Below are 20,006 nucleotides of genomic sequence, written 5' to 3' on the forward strand. Positions count from 1 at the left end.
AAATAGTGTTTAACAAATAATAAAGACCAGTCAAAAGACCAAAAAGCAAGAAATGTGGTCAAGCACACCTTTAACAAATTTAGTAAATATTAGTTACAAGTGCAACGGCATCATCATGGTACTCAAGCGTCAAAATAACAGCAGTGCCACAGGATTTTCTAAAATAGTATTACCTAGGGATGCAACGATAAGATTTTTGCAGCATGGATAAAAAAAAAAAAAAACGCTACTCCTATAAGCAGTTTGAGAGCAAAACCAGCATAAATTGGTAGGCTGTATGTCACATGTTATTATTACATTAAGAAATAATATAGGCTAAAATACAGCAGTAAATAAAGCAAAATACTTACAAGCATTACAAACACATTTAGGCTATTTTAATTGCCTTCTCTCCACAACAAATCCTCTAAAGTTGCATTTAGATTAAATATACGTCAAGCCAAAACAAATTAATTTAAAAGCGAAACTGAAAGTTACTTCTCATTCTGCACGAATCCAAATGTTTCCATACTCGCTGTGTAAACTAATAAAACTCTAGTAAAACTGTGTAACCTGTGTAAATGGACTATTTTAATAGAGCAGCGTAGCTTTTTATATTTCTTTAACTGTATTTTATTTTGATAATGAACAGGCTACGATGTCAAGTTAGCAAAAATATTTTGTGTGTGCGCGTGTGAGGCGCCTACGCGATCACTGCAACTGTTACTCCGGTCATATTTATGGTCATACCAATGCTGGTTGGTGATACAGATAGAGGCAAAACATCATTCAAAACTGTAAAGCTTTCGCAAAATAAAGGTATTTTATCCTACATTATTTCGGTTTCCTTTCCGTGAACATCAGAGCGTGTTACAATGATCCGAAACTCACACTTTTTCATTCATTTTGTTAATCTGTTAATGATTTAAGTGAAATATATTTGTGTATATTCCTTTTTATGTAGCCTATATAGTTTTATTCAGTTTTCTACGTTCACAGACGTGCTGCAGGTGCGTGACGTGACCTTGTGTGAATCCATGTTCTACACTATCATGCCATTTTTGCTGGCTTCAAACACACAAACAGCTGCATATTAGCCTACCTGCCATTCATTTTCACTTAAATGTAGCCCTAATGCATAGCGGTTCATGACATATCCTCGGATAAACTAACACCAGGGCATTGCCGTTGCGACTTTCCTATGATGAATTTACAGCTGGGCTGGCATTTCACTCGTTGAATGTGTCTTCACATTTGCGTAGGCCGCTTGCCATCTGACAAACTATATTTTGTACAGATTGTATTTTGTTTTGGCAAGTATTTAATTATTTTGCCCAGAGAAAAACACTGGACTATGCAACAGACATGCAACTCACTGTCTCCATGCAGTTAATTAATAAACCATCGGTATCGGCCCTTTTCATGCTATTTCTGATATGCAGATGGCTTTAAAATAATCAAAAATCGGCCAATAAATATTGGCGGCTGATACATCAGTGCATCCCTAGTATTACCATGATGCACAGGAGTGAATATCATCCGCATTAATTATTTGAGCCAAATTCTGCATGAGCGCAACAGAATGAAACAGACAAAAAGAACCTTGAGATGTGAGGTTTCCTTTTAAACTGAGAGCATCTAATAAAGACAAGCACACAGTTCGAGACACTGAGAACGAAGCAAGACGTAACCGCAAACACAACATCCTTCTGATGCATGTGTACATAGACCTACCTATTAGACCAACAATTAAAAACAGAGCAGGTGGAACAGAAGAACATAAACTGCCCCTTTATGCATGTTAATCACCAAACTGGGTCTGGGTCATTTAGAACCCAGCTCCTTCATACTTATCTGACCTTCCTCATATCTACACTCCTACTCGCACTATAAGGCTAACGATACACGGGGCAACTTTTTTGAGCTACGTTGCCGTCAACGGGCAATCAGCTGAGAAGACACAGGGCCCACGACTGATCTAAATTATCCAGATAGAAATTTGTTACCCATTCTCAATGTGAAAGTGGAAAGTGCCCAAGCAACATTGTCCAAAAAAAAGTTGCCCAGCAAAACTGCTCAAAAAGTTGCTCATTGTATCATCAGCCTAAGATCATTCTCTGTACTCAACTTCTGTACTTGTTCTCCCTCGAATTCGCACAACTTTTATGGGGTCTTGAGTCTTAATCATGCAAGTCCTTAATTATGGTACTTGTTACAACAGGATGTGTGAAAAAGTGAGACTTATTGTTTTCAAATCTTGCTTCCAGACCCATTTTTTTAGTCACAATCACTTTGATGTGATTGCTTGCATGCTTGTATTTAGGCTGTAATAATGATTGTTGATTGTTGATTTTGATTGTTTCACTGTAAGGCATCCTCGAGTGTCACATAAGGTGCCTATAAATAAAATGGATTAATAATAATAATATTATCCAGAATCTGTTGAACTGTTTGAGACGTTTGATCATCTCCATTGCATTTACAATATTTTGCATTCAATTCAGATGCGTTGGACACATTTTATGGTCTGTGACAGACACACATATCATCCACTCTATGATATCCCATCTCTGGACTGGACAGGTTCACATGATACTGTTGTGAGAACAGACGTCATACTCTCCAACAGAAAGCATATTTATCTAAACCGCCCCCAATCCCCCATAGTGCACCATGTACCATTTATATTAGTATGTGCATAAGAAGTGACAGAAACTTTGATGAGAAGCTGATGTGTTGAATGTTGTCATCAGAATTAATCTGTGGTGATTAAAGGCCCCAATATACTTCAAACGAAATAGAAGAATGAACTGATATGATGTCATTTCTAACAAAATCAGGCCGAAACAAAGTTCATTTTGAGTTCTTTTTGGCAGTTCGAAACAGCTCACCAAAGCAAACTTTCTGGGGTAGTTCGTTTTGGCTCCTTGAGCTACCATTGGCCCGTGGCGATTACGCAATCAGTGGGTGTGTTCTGGAACTCCACCTCTGACAGGAGATTTTTTTTCCCGGTTTTACTCATTCCAGGGAGGTCAGACAGTAGAATAACATCCAAAACAACAACAACAACACCTAGTTACTAGCATTATGTATACACTGGAGTGTCGAATAGCTGAGCTGGTACAAACGTATCCACACCTGTACGATCGCTCACGGACAGACTTTAAAGTTTCGGAGAAGGCATTTAAATCCTAGAAAGAAATTGCAACGAGGCACAAGTTATGCAAAGTGAGAAACATCCAAGACAAGTTTTCCAAAACCATGAAAACAATAAAAGGATAGAGTATCAAATACATTTGCTTCAAATAAATGTTGTTACATCATATTGCTGCTGCTGTTGTTTTTCAGTAAGCGAATTTAAAAGGTATACAATAAATGAAATGCCAAAAGGACATACAATAATAAACCTTCGCTTTAATCTAAATTAAATCACCACATAAATTATAAAAAGGTGCAATAATTTACCCAATAAATGAACAATAATAAAATAAAGTAACAGGTTTGTGTTATTGAGATGACTCCAATTTATTTATTCTTTTATTTATTTATTTATTTATTTATTTTACATCATGTTAAAGCTTTCAGACTATCAACCATTAATAAAGGACTGTTTATGGAAATAAAATGGTTCTTTTGTATTGCAAACACGATACTTTGACTCTGAACTGCTGCTAATCATTATTCTTTTGTCTATAATAGTCTGACCATTGGTACCCTTCTCACACCTAGATACATTTTATCATTCCATCGTTGTTGTGTTTAGAGCATACGCACAAGCTGTGCGACACATATTTAAATAAATCTACACCCCACCTCCAGCAGCGTGGGGGTGTCGGAATGTTGGATTACAGTATACCGTCGCTCAGCCTTTTCGAACTTCTATTTGCCCCCAAACGAAGAATGGAAAAACTTCATTTGTTTTTTTTCTTTGCCTTAACTGGTGGTACAGAGAGACTGTACACTTTGAATGCATATATCTTCAAAAATCTAATTATAAATCATCATTTTTCTCATTCAAGAAGCTGATTCACTTGGATATTCGTCATAATTCTTAAAAAAAAAAAAAAAAAAAAAAAAAAAAAAAAAAAAAAAGTAAAAATATGTCTGTAAATGTATTTAAATGCATAATATATTACAAATGTCTAGTGATGCATAATGCATTGTTTCACAATCTTTTTTTTATATAGTTTTCAGTAGGCTAACATTAGCTGGGGTGTGACAAAACTTTAGTCTATTGGCTTTTTAATAAGTATGTGCCTTTGGATTGGTCAATAGGAAATACATCAGCACATGAAAACAATTGTGTTTGTGAATCCATCTGATGGGGCCTTTAAGCTGTCGCTGTATTCTGATTTAGCACCATCTCTCTACCAAAGCCTACATCTGTTCTCAGCACCGAAGGGCGAATGCGCTCTAATGTATCGCAAAATAACACAATTATCCTGACTTACTGTTCTTCACGAACAGCAGGAAGATTGAGTTAGGCTAATGGAGTTATGAAATAGCTGAGTAATATTTTAGAGAAGGCAGCAGCACTCACTGAAGGTTTTGCAGATGTCAGACACGGCCTTGAAGACACGGTCGGAGAAGTTGACTTTCACCCTCATGTGTTTCATGTTGGGCAGCTGCAGGCGCAACAGCTTGTGCTGCGGCGTGAAGAGCAGCCTGGCGTCGGCCTGAATGCCGTATTTATCAAGCGTCCAGTGCGTCTTTAACAGCCAGGTCTTCTTCTTCTCCCACCACAGTGCGTGATCCGACCAGTCCTTCTTCACATCTGCATGAAGACATATATGACAAGGTTAGGAATTACACTGACAAACATTGGGAAATGGAGGGATGAAAAGTAACCGAGCTAAAACCGGCCTCTAATTTGGCAGCACGCACAGCAATGCGATTGAGTTGAAAACGAGGTCAGCTGAAGGGAAATACGGTTAAGTGTCAGACGTGCTTGTGTGTGTGAAAGTGAACTTGCCAAACTGGAGGGCTGCGTTCTGCTCTGGATGAAAGCAAGAGGCCAAGCGTTCAAGCACACGGGACGAAAATAGGAGCAGTTGGAGGTGAAACGCTGAGAAGTGTTTGTATGTGTGAGTAAAGAGATCAGGGTCAAGCCTCACTCTTTGTTCTGCATTCACACTGTAATCTGAGTCTGACACTTTAAACCTGCTTTTCCTTTAACAGCTGCACACAAACAACACAGGATGTGGACTGCAGAAGAAAAATCCAATTCATAATAATCAGGAGACATCTTACACGCACCCAGCATACTACGGAGGGCTCTGCGCTTACATTTTTGTTTTGAAGCACTCGGGAGAGACGGTCAAAGCCCACTCCTGTTAAGAAACTGGAATTTCTAACTTAGATACAATACCTCGAAAAATATTGACATTCAGTACCATTTTCAATACCACAGAGTAAAATTACAACAACATTAAGGGCGTAAAACAGTATTCAGATTATACTACTACTACTACTAATAATAATAAAACCACTTTATTATTAATATTCTTCTTATTATAAAACAGAAATATACTACTATTGTAATATAACTGCACCGTAAAAAATAAGTAGACTGTAAAAAAAAAAAAAAAGCAACTGCATATTTTCCAGTTTGCAAAACTTTTAAAATCGCAAATACTAAAAAAAAAAATCAGATATATTTTTTTAAACTTTTGAAAACCTGTTAGATCAACAAAATTACCCCAAATGTTGTCCCAACTAGTCACACAATATTCTGAAAAAAAAATTATATTGTTATTGTAGTTATTGTTATTGGATTACGGTTTTGCTGTTTGCTGACTTCATTTCAACATTTTTTTTGTTTGTTTTGTCATTATTGTTAGTTATGTGTTGCACTGTGATGTGAAGAGCTCATCTTTTTATTATCTGTTGATTGGCACCGTTTTTGAGGTTTGTGTGTCTAGTTTTGAGGCCTAGACTATGTTCAACCACTTGTACCGGAATATTTTAGTCATGTAAGATGTTTTACAAACGAAGACAATGTTGTCTACATATTAGACTAGGTTATCCATTAAGGTTTCTACAACAATTTACTGTTAGTCATTCATAAATGCACATTAGATTAATAATGTGGTGACCCGTTAAATGATTCAGTTCAATCGCAATGACTCACTTACTTAACAGTGACTTGCTGCCACCTATTGGCAGTTTTGATTTGATCTTCATTTTAAAAATACCTGTAAATATCAGTGTTCAGTGTTTTTTTAAAATAACAAAATATTATTTATGCATTTGCAACTGTGAGTTAAATGCATTCATGTCCCTCTGAGCTGAATTAAATAGTGGGTAAACAGACCTACATCTAAATGCCTCAATTTCTTGATTTTGTAATGTAACCTTTTAACCTTTTTCTAAAGTAATGTGAAATTGATTTTTGTATTTTTATTCATATATATGAAAAGTTCAGATGCAAAACCAAAAGCTAAGCTAAAAGCCATCTCGGTAAAAAATGAGATAATGATACTGAGTGAATGCTCCTGACACACAGTACACATCCATCAAATACTGTTACTTCAAACTCACTAAATTCCAGCCTCAGCCCAATCAGAAGTGCCAGTACTTACATAGAAACCTATACAAAGTAGCCAGAAACAAATGCTAAGTTTAAAGTAATATATCAGATGGATTTAGAGGCTTTTGCATCTGAACTCTTCATATATATTTGTATTTGCATTTTGTAATTTGGCAAAAAAAAAAAAAAAAAAGTGCATTAAATGGGTTTAGTTTTCATGGGTATTATTGTATGCAATTTTAGCAATAAAAATGTTACTTTTTCTAAAAAAGGAAACAAATTAGTTGTTTATTTTAAGAAGCCTATCTTATTTTCTCTTGTATATTTAGTATTGCTCTTTAACAAAGAAAAATGACTTCTTATCCGATTACTCGATTAATCGATAGCATAATCAGTAGAATACTCGATTACTAAAATAATCGATAGCTACAGCCCTATCTCAGACATTTCAGCATCATTATGTATCGAAAAATCATATGTTGACAACACTAAAAGACACCAATACTAACCACTGTGGCAACCCACCAGTCTTACAGCATATAAGGGTGACATGAGAAGTGATTGAGGAGTGTGTAGCTCTCAGATTGTTTGGCAGCTGGCTTTACTTCTCATTGAGTTTGTGGTGTGAATAATTACCCAATCAAAGTATTCTGGGGCTTGAATGAATATGGGTTGAACCAGTGGCGTCTCTCCATCACTGATGTCAGAACACAGGTATGCATGTGAGCAGACAAAGGAAACCGTTTCCCCCTCAGCAGACCACTATCCAGTTTCTCCGCATTATTTGTGTGTGTGACTGTGAAAGTGGATCACCTCCATCTCCCTTCTTAACCAAACTCTAAATGAAAGAATCTGTTTGAACTCACAGTATGGTTTTAGACGGCCATGTCATCTATGGGATTTTAAGTTTTGGGTTTAAACAGTAGGAAACATTTTTTCCCTCCAACTAGGGCAGGTATGAAACCACAGCTTGTATAATATTCTTCCCAGAATGAAGAAACTTGAAAACAGTCATGTCTATGAGGTAGTACAACTGACAGACAGCACCTATATTTAGGTTTATTTTTTTTTAGAGGACACAAAAAGTTTGAAAGGACCACGGGCTGAAGTTTACTTTGGGCAAAGAGAAACTTGTAAGACATTGTAATATAGTTTGTAATATTCTTACTTATTTTATCAGGACAAAACAATAAATATGACTATGGATTTCTCAAAACATCTCACCAATCTTCTCTCTGACTCTGTCCACTTTTGTCATTGTCGTGACCGTTTGTCCACAGACAAAAACGCACTGACTCAGTTTTTCTCCTCCACACCCAATGAGAAGACACACTGGTTTCATTTCAATCACTGCGACTCGTTCACTAGCCAACCGTGGCGTCCATCTCCATAACAACATAACACAGAAAAGACAACACAACAAGTTCGATTCTCAGTGACAGTCTACAATCATTCTACAACCATCTCTGAAGAATGGGGAAAATATTTAGAAGCCAACAGGCTTAAGGAACTGGCAAAAATCGCTCAAAAAAGAAACACTGCTCACCATGCTCCTATTACATCTTGTAGATGAATTCTGAGGATATATTATAGAGAAAGATGCCTCATGCATTATAAAACCAATCAACCACTCTTAATGCTTGTGCACCAAAATTCTTGTTCTTGATGAGTATTGTGCATATTTCAGTGTTTAGAAAGCAAACAACAGAGTTTGGTGAAACAAGCTGAAAATTATGACACCAGCGTCACCAGGAAAGGCACCCAAGCACATTTTGAAAAAGATGAATAAAAACACAACACAAAACATGTTCCTATAAACCCCAAAAAGTATGCGAGGCAAATGTTTTATTTTCATTAACTACACATTTTACCTGGACAAGTGAAAGACCAAATTACATATATGAGACCACTTTAGTGTGGAGCACCGATTTAGAAAATTAAACCACAATAACAGGTATCTGAATATTTTTTCAAATTTCAAGACCTTTTTAAAGAATGCTGTATGTTTGACCGAACAAACCCATTCATCTTCAAAATAAAACAGGTATCTTAGATTATTTTACTTCATTAAACAGGCTGCGAAACATTCAACTGTAAAATAGGGTAACCGAAAGATTAAAATACTAATGTTTTGTTCAATACATGCATATGTGTACTGAAATTGGTTTCATTATATAAAAACCTATAAATTAGGGCTCGATTGATATTGGATTTTGCTGATACAATAATAATGTGTTTAAATAAAGCCAACAGCAGTGCACTGATACTAGTAAAATCTATAAATCAAATGTGCTAAATACTGTTCTTAGTCTTTCTTTCCTGCAATGTGAAGGGAGTGAAAGGCAGATGCAGATGGATCTCTCTATGGGTGGAGCAGTCAGCTGGTGATTCTGTCAAACGCTTGACAGCAGCGTGTGGACTCGCCCCGAACAGCATCCGGTCGTGCATGTGCCAAACATCCTGGATGAACTTCAATGAAATAATACCAGTCCATTTTTGGGACTAGTATGACTTCATCTTTGACCGGCGTCCACAAGTCATTAAAGCACCATGCCCATGCTATGGAATAAACATGCTCACAGATTCAACACATACACACACACACAGCGTGTGTCTTTTTCCAGAAAATCCCCAGTGAATTCCCTCCTCAGCTGGACTGTCATTGGTCGTCCCGCCTCAGTCCTGCCCCGCCATCAAATGGAGTGCTGTGGAAACGGCCATTCACTGACCATCCATCAAGCAGCCAAAAGAGAGGGCTGTAATTTAATTAGCCGCCAGCCAATTGCATTTCTTGGCTAAAAATACAGCCTGCCAGCAAATGACGTAATGCTGGAACAACATGAATCCACGCTAAGTAATAGGACGCATTTAACAGTGCCGGAGACCTCCAGGACTGCAGAGAGACCCATGAACACACAGACACGTGTGAGGCTGGACCAGAAAGAAGAAAACGCCCTGCAAATCTCAAATGCACTTCCTGTGCTGCGGTCCTCATCAATAACAGTTCCTGCAGGTTCCTTTTTTCATCAGTGACAATCAGCGACATTTGTGAATGGCACAATACAGTTACAGAAACAATGAATGTGACGTACTGTAAAACACAGTTTTCACTGGCTTAGCTTCTAAAATATTAGTGTTATTTTTCAATAAACAATTTTAAAAAATAATGTAATAATGTTAAGGCCTAAAAACTGTGTGCAATGATAATTTTACTGATGTTTAAAAGCAACTAGTCTAAAACGTTTCAAAAACTGTTTCAATTAGGGCTGCATGACCATATCAATTTTTTTTTATTTCCCTTGATTTTTAATGTTAATTAATATAATTTACATTCAAATACTTTACAGGTGGCAACTGCATGTCATATTTTAATGTAAATTTCATACCCAGAGAGTGTCCGCAAAGCGCTTTGTGCTTCATTAATAAAGATCAGCACGTCTCCCTTCTTCACACAGAAAACAACATAGACAGTTTGACATGCTTATATACAGAAAACAATCAACCAGTACTTCCTGTATAATCACTGAACCTGTCAATCACAAGTGCAGTGCCTGAGTTCAACCAATGACACTAGAAACAAAGTAACAATTAAGAAAATGGTCTATATTACCTTTCTATTAGCATTCATTAGAAATATTCACATACACTGTAATCATGACTGCCTGCAATCCTATTTCTATTGCATAAGTAAGAATTGCACAAACAATTAAGCCATTTATTTAAAGCAGCCTTTGACAAATATTATTTGTAGAATACTAAAAGCCCATAAATAATGTACATTTCCATACATGATGCTGAAATCATTTGATTATAAAGCTTCTAAACCAGCCTTGAAAGCAGATGTAAAGCCGTTTCCCTTCCCAGAGGGCTTCAGTGTAAGTAAGCAAGTCTAAAACACTAAATCACAGCTAGATTTGATCAATGCAACAGGAAAGCTCTGTGCTGGGTAGGGCTGCTTCTTACTGTAACTACTTCCTGTATCATAGATTAGAGAATTACAGAACCTTGAAGACCAACAGAGCTGCACAATTACATATGCCACAGTCAGCTTTCAACTACCAAGAAAAACGAGCACATAAACAAATGAATTTGCCCTGTACCTTTAACATTAACATTATCGTCATTTACCAAAATTCACTAAAATGAATCAAAGGCTGAGCGTCATGGACAAGGACAGTGGAAAAAAAAAAAAAAATGTATTGACCAGGGCACTATAAAATCAGTTACTTTTTTCCAAATTCCAATTTTCCCTTTTTTCCCCTGGATTTCATTTTAATTGGTAATTTAAATGTTAAAAAAGCATGTCTAATTAATTGAAAGTTTTTTAAACATGTCATCAAATCATTTTTCCCCCAAATTTGTAAACGGAGTATATTATGGAATAACCTGTGTAATGGCCCTGTTTGTGTTTGTTAATTTATTTAACATTTGTGCAATGCCAAGTATTCTCGTTACAATTATATCCAAATTTAAAATTACATTTATATTTAATTTATATACAATTGCACACATTTTATATTCATGTATGCTGCATTATTATAATATAATATAAAATATAATATAATATAATATAAATTTATGTTTTCTAGGCTCCAGTGTGAATCAAGTGGACCAAGATGGAAGTTGAACAAAGACATTGATATACACACACACACACATACATACATAAATATATATATATATATATATATATATATATATATATATATATATATATAAAATTTACATTTATATTTCATTCAAACTGGACGCCAGAGGGCGCCCTCGTGCAATAAAAAAAAAACAAAAAAAACAAAAAAAACCCCACATATGCGTCAAAGTAGCAGCACTGATGACGTTCCATTCCAGCTTCTCTAATATGGATAAAAGCATCGCTATTGCTGTAACTGATTAAAAACAAGATATATTGTTAAAAGTTTTGAATGACGAATTGTAAAGACAATAAACACTCGTCTGCAATAATATATGGTTTATCTGTGTTCTTCAAGCCATCTCGGGTATTTTCATAAGCCATTGCTAATCGACATACATTGAATATGAGTATAGAATTTATTGTCTGCCTCATTCTGTGATAAGAATCCACATCAGATCACATAAGGAAGTTATTTCAAACACTCCACTGATGTTGTGAATTAAAAACAAGTTATAATGTTTTTTATAACTTCTGTTTTTATAACTTTTGTTGGACAAGAGGTTTAGAAAGGCTTGTCATGGCATGTCATTATAATGGAAGATGCTCTGCGTGTGTTGGTTTTTCAAATATAAGGGGGGGAAGTGTGTCCTCATTTAAGCTCGTGAAATCGCGGGCACACACAGCATATTCCGAGAGAAATAAAACAAAGTAGTTATTTAAATGCAAAACCGAAAAACCACAATTCACAAGCACGTATTGAACCGTGGAGGTCGTACCAAACGGTTCGACAATTATATTGAGTATTGTGACATCCCTAATATATATATATAAAAAATATATATATATATATATAAATATAATATATATATATATATATATATATATATAAATATAATATATATATATATATATATATATATATATATATATATATATATATAATATATATATATATATATATATATATATATATATATATATATATATATATATATATATATATATATATATATATATATATATATATATATATATATAAATATAAATATAATATATATATATATATATATATATATATTTTTTTTTTTACAGCATTAAAGAAAGTCATATATGACCATTTAATTTATTTTAAAAAAAATACTCTATTAGGCTTACACTATAAGTGGCTTTAATAAATTCGACAATTAAGTTAATTGTGATTATTCATAAAAAGGAAGGAAAGGAGGAAATGTATATTGTATGAAATGTATGACTGAAGTTTATGAAATTATCATAATTTGTATGATAATTTCAGGATTATCGCCAGCACAGAATTCATTATCGTGATATGCCTACTGAATTTTTTCAACCAGTCCTAGTAGGGCAGGCCGAAACATCCACAAATCTCTTGATTCAAGGAAGGAAAGGGGAGAAAATGGCAGAGGAAATGATGCATCCTCTGATAAATCATGTGCATTTCCTTGCAGTCTCGGCATTCCCCTCACTCTGCCATGATTACAGCAGGACTGTATAGGTCAGAAGTATTCTTTATTTTACCACTATAACCTTTTAGTTACATGTCATTTACTGGGGAAAAAACAATACCATTTCATATGGAATTTTATCTAGTTAATGCTTCCTGAATAAAAATAAACAGTCATTTATGACAAAACCATTAAGTATGAGAACAATGAAATAATCTGTGAGCAGCAGCAGAAAATATCAGGATGACGGCAACATCCAGGGAACAAGCCAAACGTTGGAAGTCATTTCCTGTTTGTCAGAAGACCCCCACGTCACAAAACTGGGCTCGACCCGCACGTAGAACCCCACCTACAGCCGTTCAGCCCATAGTGGAGAGTCCGTATCATCCTTTTCCCTCCTTCATGACTAACCGAACGTCTGGAACAAATGACGGTTTGGTCAAGAGGCCTCAAATAAAAGTCCGGTCTTGACCTTCCCAATGATGTCATTTTGAGCTCGCTTACTTTTTAGGGTTTCCGTTTCACATTCTAATAATACACATTCCCTTCGCCAGTAGTAGTGAAGGAGTGCATGCGTGTGTGTGTTTCTACACTGCCTTAAGAGGGCAGGGTTTCTTTTGGCCAGCAATCACATTATGACACACTGCAGATTCTTACACTATTATAGACTCGCAGCATTTGCCACAGAGCCTGGACAAAATGTGCCCTGCTTCATTTATGATGTCTCCACTTACTCACAAGAAATATTATGATTTAAACAGCACTGTGAAAGGAAAAGGAATGAAGGCCCTGACTCTTGAGGAGGGAATGGTATGGTATTCAGTCTCTTAAACATGACTGAGTTTTGTATAATGGAAAGCAAAACTATCATTTCCAAAATCAAGTATCGGTGGGCTGTGTGGACGACTAGTTGGTGTTGTGCCTGTTTCAGACAGCATATTAAATGGTTTCTGCAGGTTTACTAAGGTCAGTTTAATACTTTTAAAGACTTTTTTAGACCAATGAAAGAAAATAATAAATCAAAAGAACACAGTTTATCAATATGTTCTCTAAATGTCTAGAGAGCACTAAGGTCATCCTGACTATTATGATATTCTATTATCACTTTTATTAATATTTTGAATTAGTTTTGGTAATTTTATTGTGTTTTTGTCATTTTATTTTTTTATTTTTTTAAATATTATAATTTTTAATTTCAGTTTAGTTTTAGGTATTGAAGTTAAACTAAATGAAAATATGAAAAGTTGTGTTGGCAAGTAGGTGAAATAAAATAAGTTTATTTATATTTTATGGTAAAATGTAGTTTATTTCAAGTAACAAACATTTAATGGTTTTAGTTTTAGTTACCTATAATAGCCCTGCTTTCAACATTACTTTTTAGTTAATTTTTGAAAAATTAAAATCTAAATATTGTTCACTTGGGATGTTTACATATTTGTTTTAGAAAATTATGCAGTGCATCATTGCAATATTTAATGGCATGACTATGACAGTCAGTCAACAGATGGGAAATGTTATGTCAATCCTTAATTATGAATATAACTTCTTATATTTTTTTTATTTAATTAAATGAATAAATGTAATAACAGTAATTATGAGAAACACCTAAAACATCAACATGAAATGTACCGTCTTAAATCTTAAAAAAGCTCAACCAAACTGTGAAGAAAAACATCAAACTATCCAAACTAGCATGAGGGTTATCAGTCTCAATAATGACACTTGACTCTCTTATCTGTAGCACGTGTCAAGTCAAAATGAGGCAGAGCAGTGGGTACCACTCCAGCTGAAATGCCGAATCAAATAAACTTGAAAGTGAGGTATATACTGTACATACTGTTCCTGACAAAACTGAAGGTTTTGGGTCAGTGGCAGATATAAAAGGCATCACGGCCCCTGATCATCAATTATTAAATAGAATCTGCTGAAACGCTGCTTCAGGAAATGAGCGCTGTAATCAATGAGAGAGTGCTTTCCTGGCATTTCGATTTATTGCATTAGAACTAAAGCGTTTTGATGTACAAGATGGAGATGAGATGAACATGGGCAAACATATTGAACATCTAAATAATCTAAAGAAGCTTTTTGCACTACAAAGATCCTTTGGTGGAATAGAAAGTTCCCACCATGGATGTTAAAGGTTTTTCATGGAACCACCGATGCCAGTAAAGAGCCTTTATTTTTAAAAGAGTACCGAATCAAAGCCCAGTGTGAACATAAGAGAAGTCAGATGTCTTTTATTACAAACCGGTGTTCACTACTGTTTAGATTTACCCTGAAAGTTGTAGTGCTAACTTGGTTTACCTTACCCAAAATATTAGGGGAAAAAAACTTTCGCAAATATAGCTGTGCTTAGAAATTTTCTTATATATAGGCTAATTTTGGTTGTGTTCAACACATCTTCCTGCAAGCATTCAGGTGAGTAAAGGAAACAAACACCTAGGATTATTAAGAACTGCACAAATGTCAAAGTGAATTTGTTGCGCTTTTGTATTTAATGCACATTGTAAGTGATCCTGACGTGATTGGAGTAGATTTGGAGAGTCTGAAAAGTGCTCAGCTGCACAAATAAACTTTACAGAGTGGCATTTTGTTCTACAAAATGTGATCAATTGTGTTATTTAAAGAAGAATGTGTTGCTATTACTAAACAGCAACATTTCATGTCAAACGCAACTGAGACATGTTTGCCCAATTCGACTGAGGTTTGCATATACACTCTTAGTTCCAAAGTACAGCGAAGACCAAACAATAGTAGACTCTAGTAGACTATAAATGTGAAAGAAAGGATGAGCAGGACAGGCATATCATGTCAAGGCTACAGAATGGATTTCACGACACAGAAAGGTCATGAACGCCAGAGGCGTATGGCATCTTTATCTTCTTAAAGCAGGACAGACAGGTCGAGCTCACAAGGGCAAAATCAAAGTCACAAAAAGAAGAGTCATTCGACCCCTTTCCACCAATCACAGAGCTCATGATAACATGTGACGGCGGTCACTTGAGAACAATTTAGAGGAGCCTGTTCTTAAATATGCACCAATATTACAGCAGGATGAAGGGAAAGATTCAAATAAGATTAGTGACAAACAGCTCAAGAGAAAAACAAACAGCTAATTTGAAACTGCAATAGTCTTATTGAGTCCGTTAACCCTGTCATGATCGGCACAGCTTTACTCAAAACAATTCTCATGATATGATGGTGGTTTCATCCTATTTGATTCCACAATATGTCAAACGAGAAAATAAACACATGTGCACATTATCTGTATGGTATTTGGCATCCAGAGAGCTCAAAGCATCCAAGAACCCACGGTACCACTGATCTCTTTAACGCTGTAAAGCCCTGTAAAAATCTAACAAATTTTTATTGAACCTTTACTTTGCATATGTGTTTTTCACTGAGTATCATATTTGATCCATTAGGATTTTATAGCTCATATAATCTGATATAGTAAGAACATGAAAAAAAGCAGCTCAATTTTATTCAGAGACTCAAAAATGTACAATATGGTGCAGATACTCATATTTTCATGCACAAAAAGTAAGACAGAATTCTGATGATTGTATTGTAAATCAATGAGATTTTTATAACAGTACAGCAGATACTTACATAAAGCGATAAATATCAGTCGTCACTCTATATCTCCAATAATATTTCTTAATAAGATGACATTTAAATGCTTAATTTGATAATCAAAACCTAATGCAATGCAATCCAGTGATGATTGAGAGATGAACAGACAAACGTTTCTCAAATAATCCTGATGATCAGATTTAGGACTCACTGATTTAAAAAAAAAAAAAAAATGATTAATGGAGAATCAAGTAAAACCAAGCTGCTTTAGTCTAGCTAGTGTTCATCTGGAAACATTACTAAAGTTATTCTCATGTTCACTTGATGTATGTATATATATATATATATATATATAAACAACAACTATCAATCTGATGACAGAAGGCATGCAGTAGATTCTGACTGATTTAACAGGCCTAAACGATCAATTATAAATATCAAATAAGACACATAGGGTTTCCGAGACAACAGACAAAAATAGTACTAATCACCAGATCCAAACAGAATTTGAAAACCAGTCTGAAAAGAGTCAAAACTGAGCTAAATGGAGAGTACTGCACTCTTAATGGCTGAGCTGAAGGCAAAATATGTCATAAAGAAACACACAGGGGGTGAATGATGAGTAGGAATCAGTGAATCATAGGTTTTCTAATTCTGTGTGTTGCACACATTTTGTGTGGGCTTAATAATACACAAAGAAGATTTTGATGACCAATACTCAAGCGAACTCTGGTGCTGGGACTGGTTTTGTATATTGCATAAAGCGTCCTATTATGCATATTATCTATATAGCATTTGACATTGTGAAAGCTGTGCCGCTGTTTAACGAGCCAACAGACAACATTTCTCAACACCAGAAGACAGTAATGAAGCACAGAGGAGTATGTCAACATTTTTGTTTTGCTCCAAGCAGGAATCCTCGAGCAGCATGCATGAAGATATAAAAGTCTCTCGCTCTCTGAGGGGTTAATAGCTAACATGTGCTTTAAAGCAGCACAAGCTCTCCCATAGCACCACTACACATTCCTGAAGAGTTTACAGGGTTAATGCATGGGTAACTAGATCCTGAATGAGTTTTCTCACACATCTACCCTCAAACAAAGCTGGTTTTTACATCGTTGCTCAAAGATGAAGGTAGAGCCACAGGAGGTCCCACATTCACCAGCAAAGAAGAAAACAACAGATGCCACAGCTGAGAGTTTACAGCAACACTTTTAGCCACGATTAAGTGCCGACTGCATTTAAGGAGTCGTCTCATCTCAGAGTTTCACAAGCACACCAAGCAACATATCCGGAAAAATATAGCTGCTAATACAGCAATGCCTTCACAAGGGAGAATCAGTGGACATGTGTTCTCCATCTTCCTCTTTCATATGACCCCGTCTTAATGGAGTGGGAAGAGCACGGAAACAAAGGCCGATTTGTTCTGTAGCTCTAAACAACAGGGATGAACTGCAAGAAAGCAGACTATGGTACATTTAATTTCATCCCAAACCCTCGTTTCTAACCAAAATAAATGGGGTCTCAATCTCTGACACAAACACATTCATTTAATAACGCAAGGGAATAATTAGCAATCAACCATAAAGGTTTTTCATTAACCAGTGCAACATCTAGAGAGCGGGGTGGCTGATAAAACTGATTGATAACGGCCCGTTCACATCAAGAGCAATAACTGTATTAGCATCCACACCAACAGATGATACCGTTCTGTTTATTATAAGTGCCGCCATTTGCCGGTTTAAATACTGGAGCTTTTAGCATGGAAAAAGCAATCTGAAAGTGATCGTTCCTCTGTGTCAATTCCACTATTTCCACAGAACCAGAACCATTATTTAAAACATTATAGTTATAGTTAACATCCTCTGTGTGAATAGGCCTTAACAATACAATTTAATGACTGCTGGCTAGCCACTGCAATATTTAATGAAAATTCACAATTTTACAAAAAAATATGCACTAATCATGTACAAGGCTGTTGGTAGGGTCTGACCACCCACTTTTGCTATTATAGCTATCAGTCAATACCACTAGTCTCCAGTTAATCAAATATCATCTAATTAAACAGTCTGGTCTATATATATATATATATATATATAGGTTTACCAATAGAAATAAAGAAATAATCACCAGGAATCACCAACTTTGTGTTAAACTTCACACTAGTCTGAATTCAGTGTGTGATGAATTGAATTACAGCTGAGTCTGTGTACTATAATTCAGTTTCTAGTGAATAATCATGCGTAAGCCACTCATGAGTCAACGAAAGTGCGGTAAGCATGAGCATCGTTCAGCTCAGAGACTGCAAACTCATCCTGAAGGTCGGAAACTGTGTACGTACCGAGTTTCTCCACGAGTTTGAGCATCACACCGCCGATGTGAATTTCCCCGGTGACTCTGAGAGACACGTCCCTGTTGAGGTCAGTGACATGCATCTTCAGCTCCCACGTCCCATCCGCGTAACAGCCATCTGGCATCCGTATACCGTCCAGCGCCATCCTTTAGAAACAGTGTCAAAACCATTATGATCTGAAGTCTGTCAACTTCAGCAACAAGTGGCCTTTAACAGGCTAATCAAAGCAGAGCTCTTCAGACTGACATAAAGATCTCAAAAGCAAGTCAGGTTCCCACCTACTTTCTGAGCTAACAGCAATGTACACAAATGTAAACAGAATAGTTTATCAATGAAAAATAATGTGCAAATTAAAAATAAATACAAAAACAAAACTATTTAGGACTGAAAATGGATAATGGCGTTAGAATTATTAAATAGTAGATACCATACATTGCATATGCTTTGGGATAGACTGTAAAGTTCGTCATGCCAATAAAGCACATTTAAACTGAATGGAAATTTTCTAGAGGTCTAGAGGTCTGGGTGAACTAAATGCTGAAGTAGTTAACTCATAACAGTTTGACAATTTAATAAGTCACATTAAAATGTCGTACTGGAAATTATGATGTTTTAGTTTAGTGAAATTAAACCTGTAGCTCCTGCAACTAACGGTCAAACTCTTGAGCTAGGGCTGATGACGTCAGCAGCCCCGCTCCAAATGCCAACTAAATAAAGACAGCCAGGTCAATGATAGAAAACACGCCAAAACCACTGAGAAAGTTACAGTTTGATCGCTTTTTCGTTGAATACGAGCGTACGTTTTCGAAGCAAAGTAAGCAGTATGCTTTGAAAAGCGCAACAGAGAGATTTTTATTCAGAGTTGCGGAGTAACGTTACGCCAGACAAATCCTGAGAGGGGTGAAATCATAGCGTTCACTAACCTTCACAAATCCGCCGAAACAAATCCGCAAAACACCACTTCAGTTCCCAGAACTTCAACAGGCTACGCGTTTTCTTTCCTTCGACCGCGTATTTAATCCTATCATGAGGAAGGTTCCCGAAAAAGGAAAAATCGCCAAAGTCCAGCGGCTCCTGAAGGGTTTTGCGTTAATGGAGTCCAGTGGCCGTTCTCTCTCTCTCTCTCACTCACACACTCTCTCTCTCCTCCCGCCGGACCGCCCTCAGATAACGTCACTCACGCTCCGCTCGCGGCCTCGCGCTTTCCGCTGCCCGTCCATCACTCCGGTCGCCATTCATTTCTACACATATGACGTGTTTCGTATTTTTTAACTTGTTAATTTAAATGATTTCGTTAAAAAAATCAACAATTTGCTTCTTTTTCTTTGTAACGGTTTTTCAAAAAAGTGCCTTACATCGCTAAGAACATTCTCAGAGCTTCCTGTAAATGTGTGACATTCATAAAAGAACAAATTAAATGCAAATTAAAGTAAATGCAAACGCAGCGAACATGGAACGTCATCACTTAATATT

General features: G+C 36.0%; 1 protein-coding gene across 4 annotated transcripts in view; it reads right to left on the reverse strand.

The window, feature by feature from the left end:
- fermt2 (FERM domain containing kindlin 2) overlaps positions 1–19,663 on the reverse strand; it is a 54,964-nt gene extending 35,301 nt beyond the window's left edge. For 2 of the 4 annotated variants that reach the window (XM_051132823.1, XM_051132822.1), the window contains exons 1-3: positions 19,457–19,663; positions 18,522–18,679; positions 4,520–4,753 (exon numbers count right to left, since the gene is read on the reverse strand). In XM_051132823.1, coding sequence (XP_050988780.1) covers positions 4,520–4,753; positions 18,522–18,678 — 391 coding nt within the window. In that variant the 5' untranslated portion in view covers position 18,679; positions 19,457–19,663. The remainder of the gene's footprint in view (positions 1–4,519; positions 4,754–18,521; positions 18,680–19,456) is intronic. The other 2 variants (XM_051132825.1, XM_051132824.1) reach the window with 1 other exon arrangement.
- Between the last annotated feature and the right edge of the window lie 343 nt (positions 19,664–20,006).

This window comes from Labeo rohita, chromosome 17 (genome assembly GCF_022985175.1).
Source record: "Labeo rohita strain BAU-BD-2019 chromosome 17, IGBB_LRoh.1.0, whole genome shotgun sequence".
NCBI classification, from domain to species: Eukaryota; Metazoa; Chordata; class Actinopteri; order Cypriniformes; family Cyprinidae; genus Labeo; species Labeo rohita.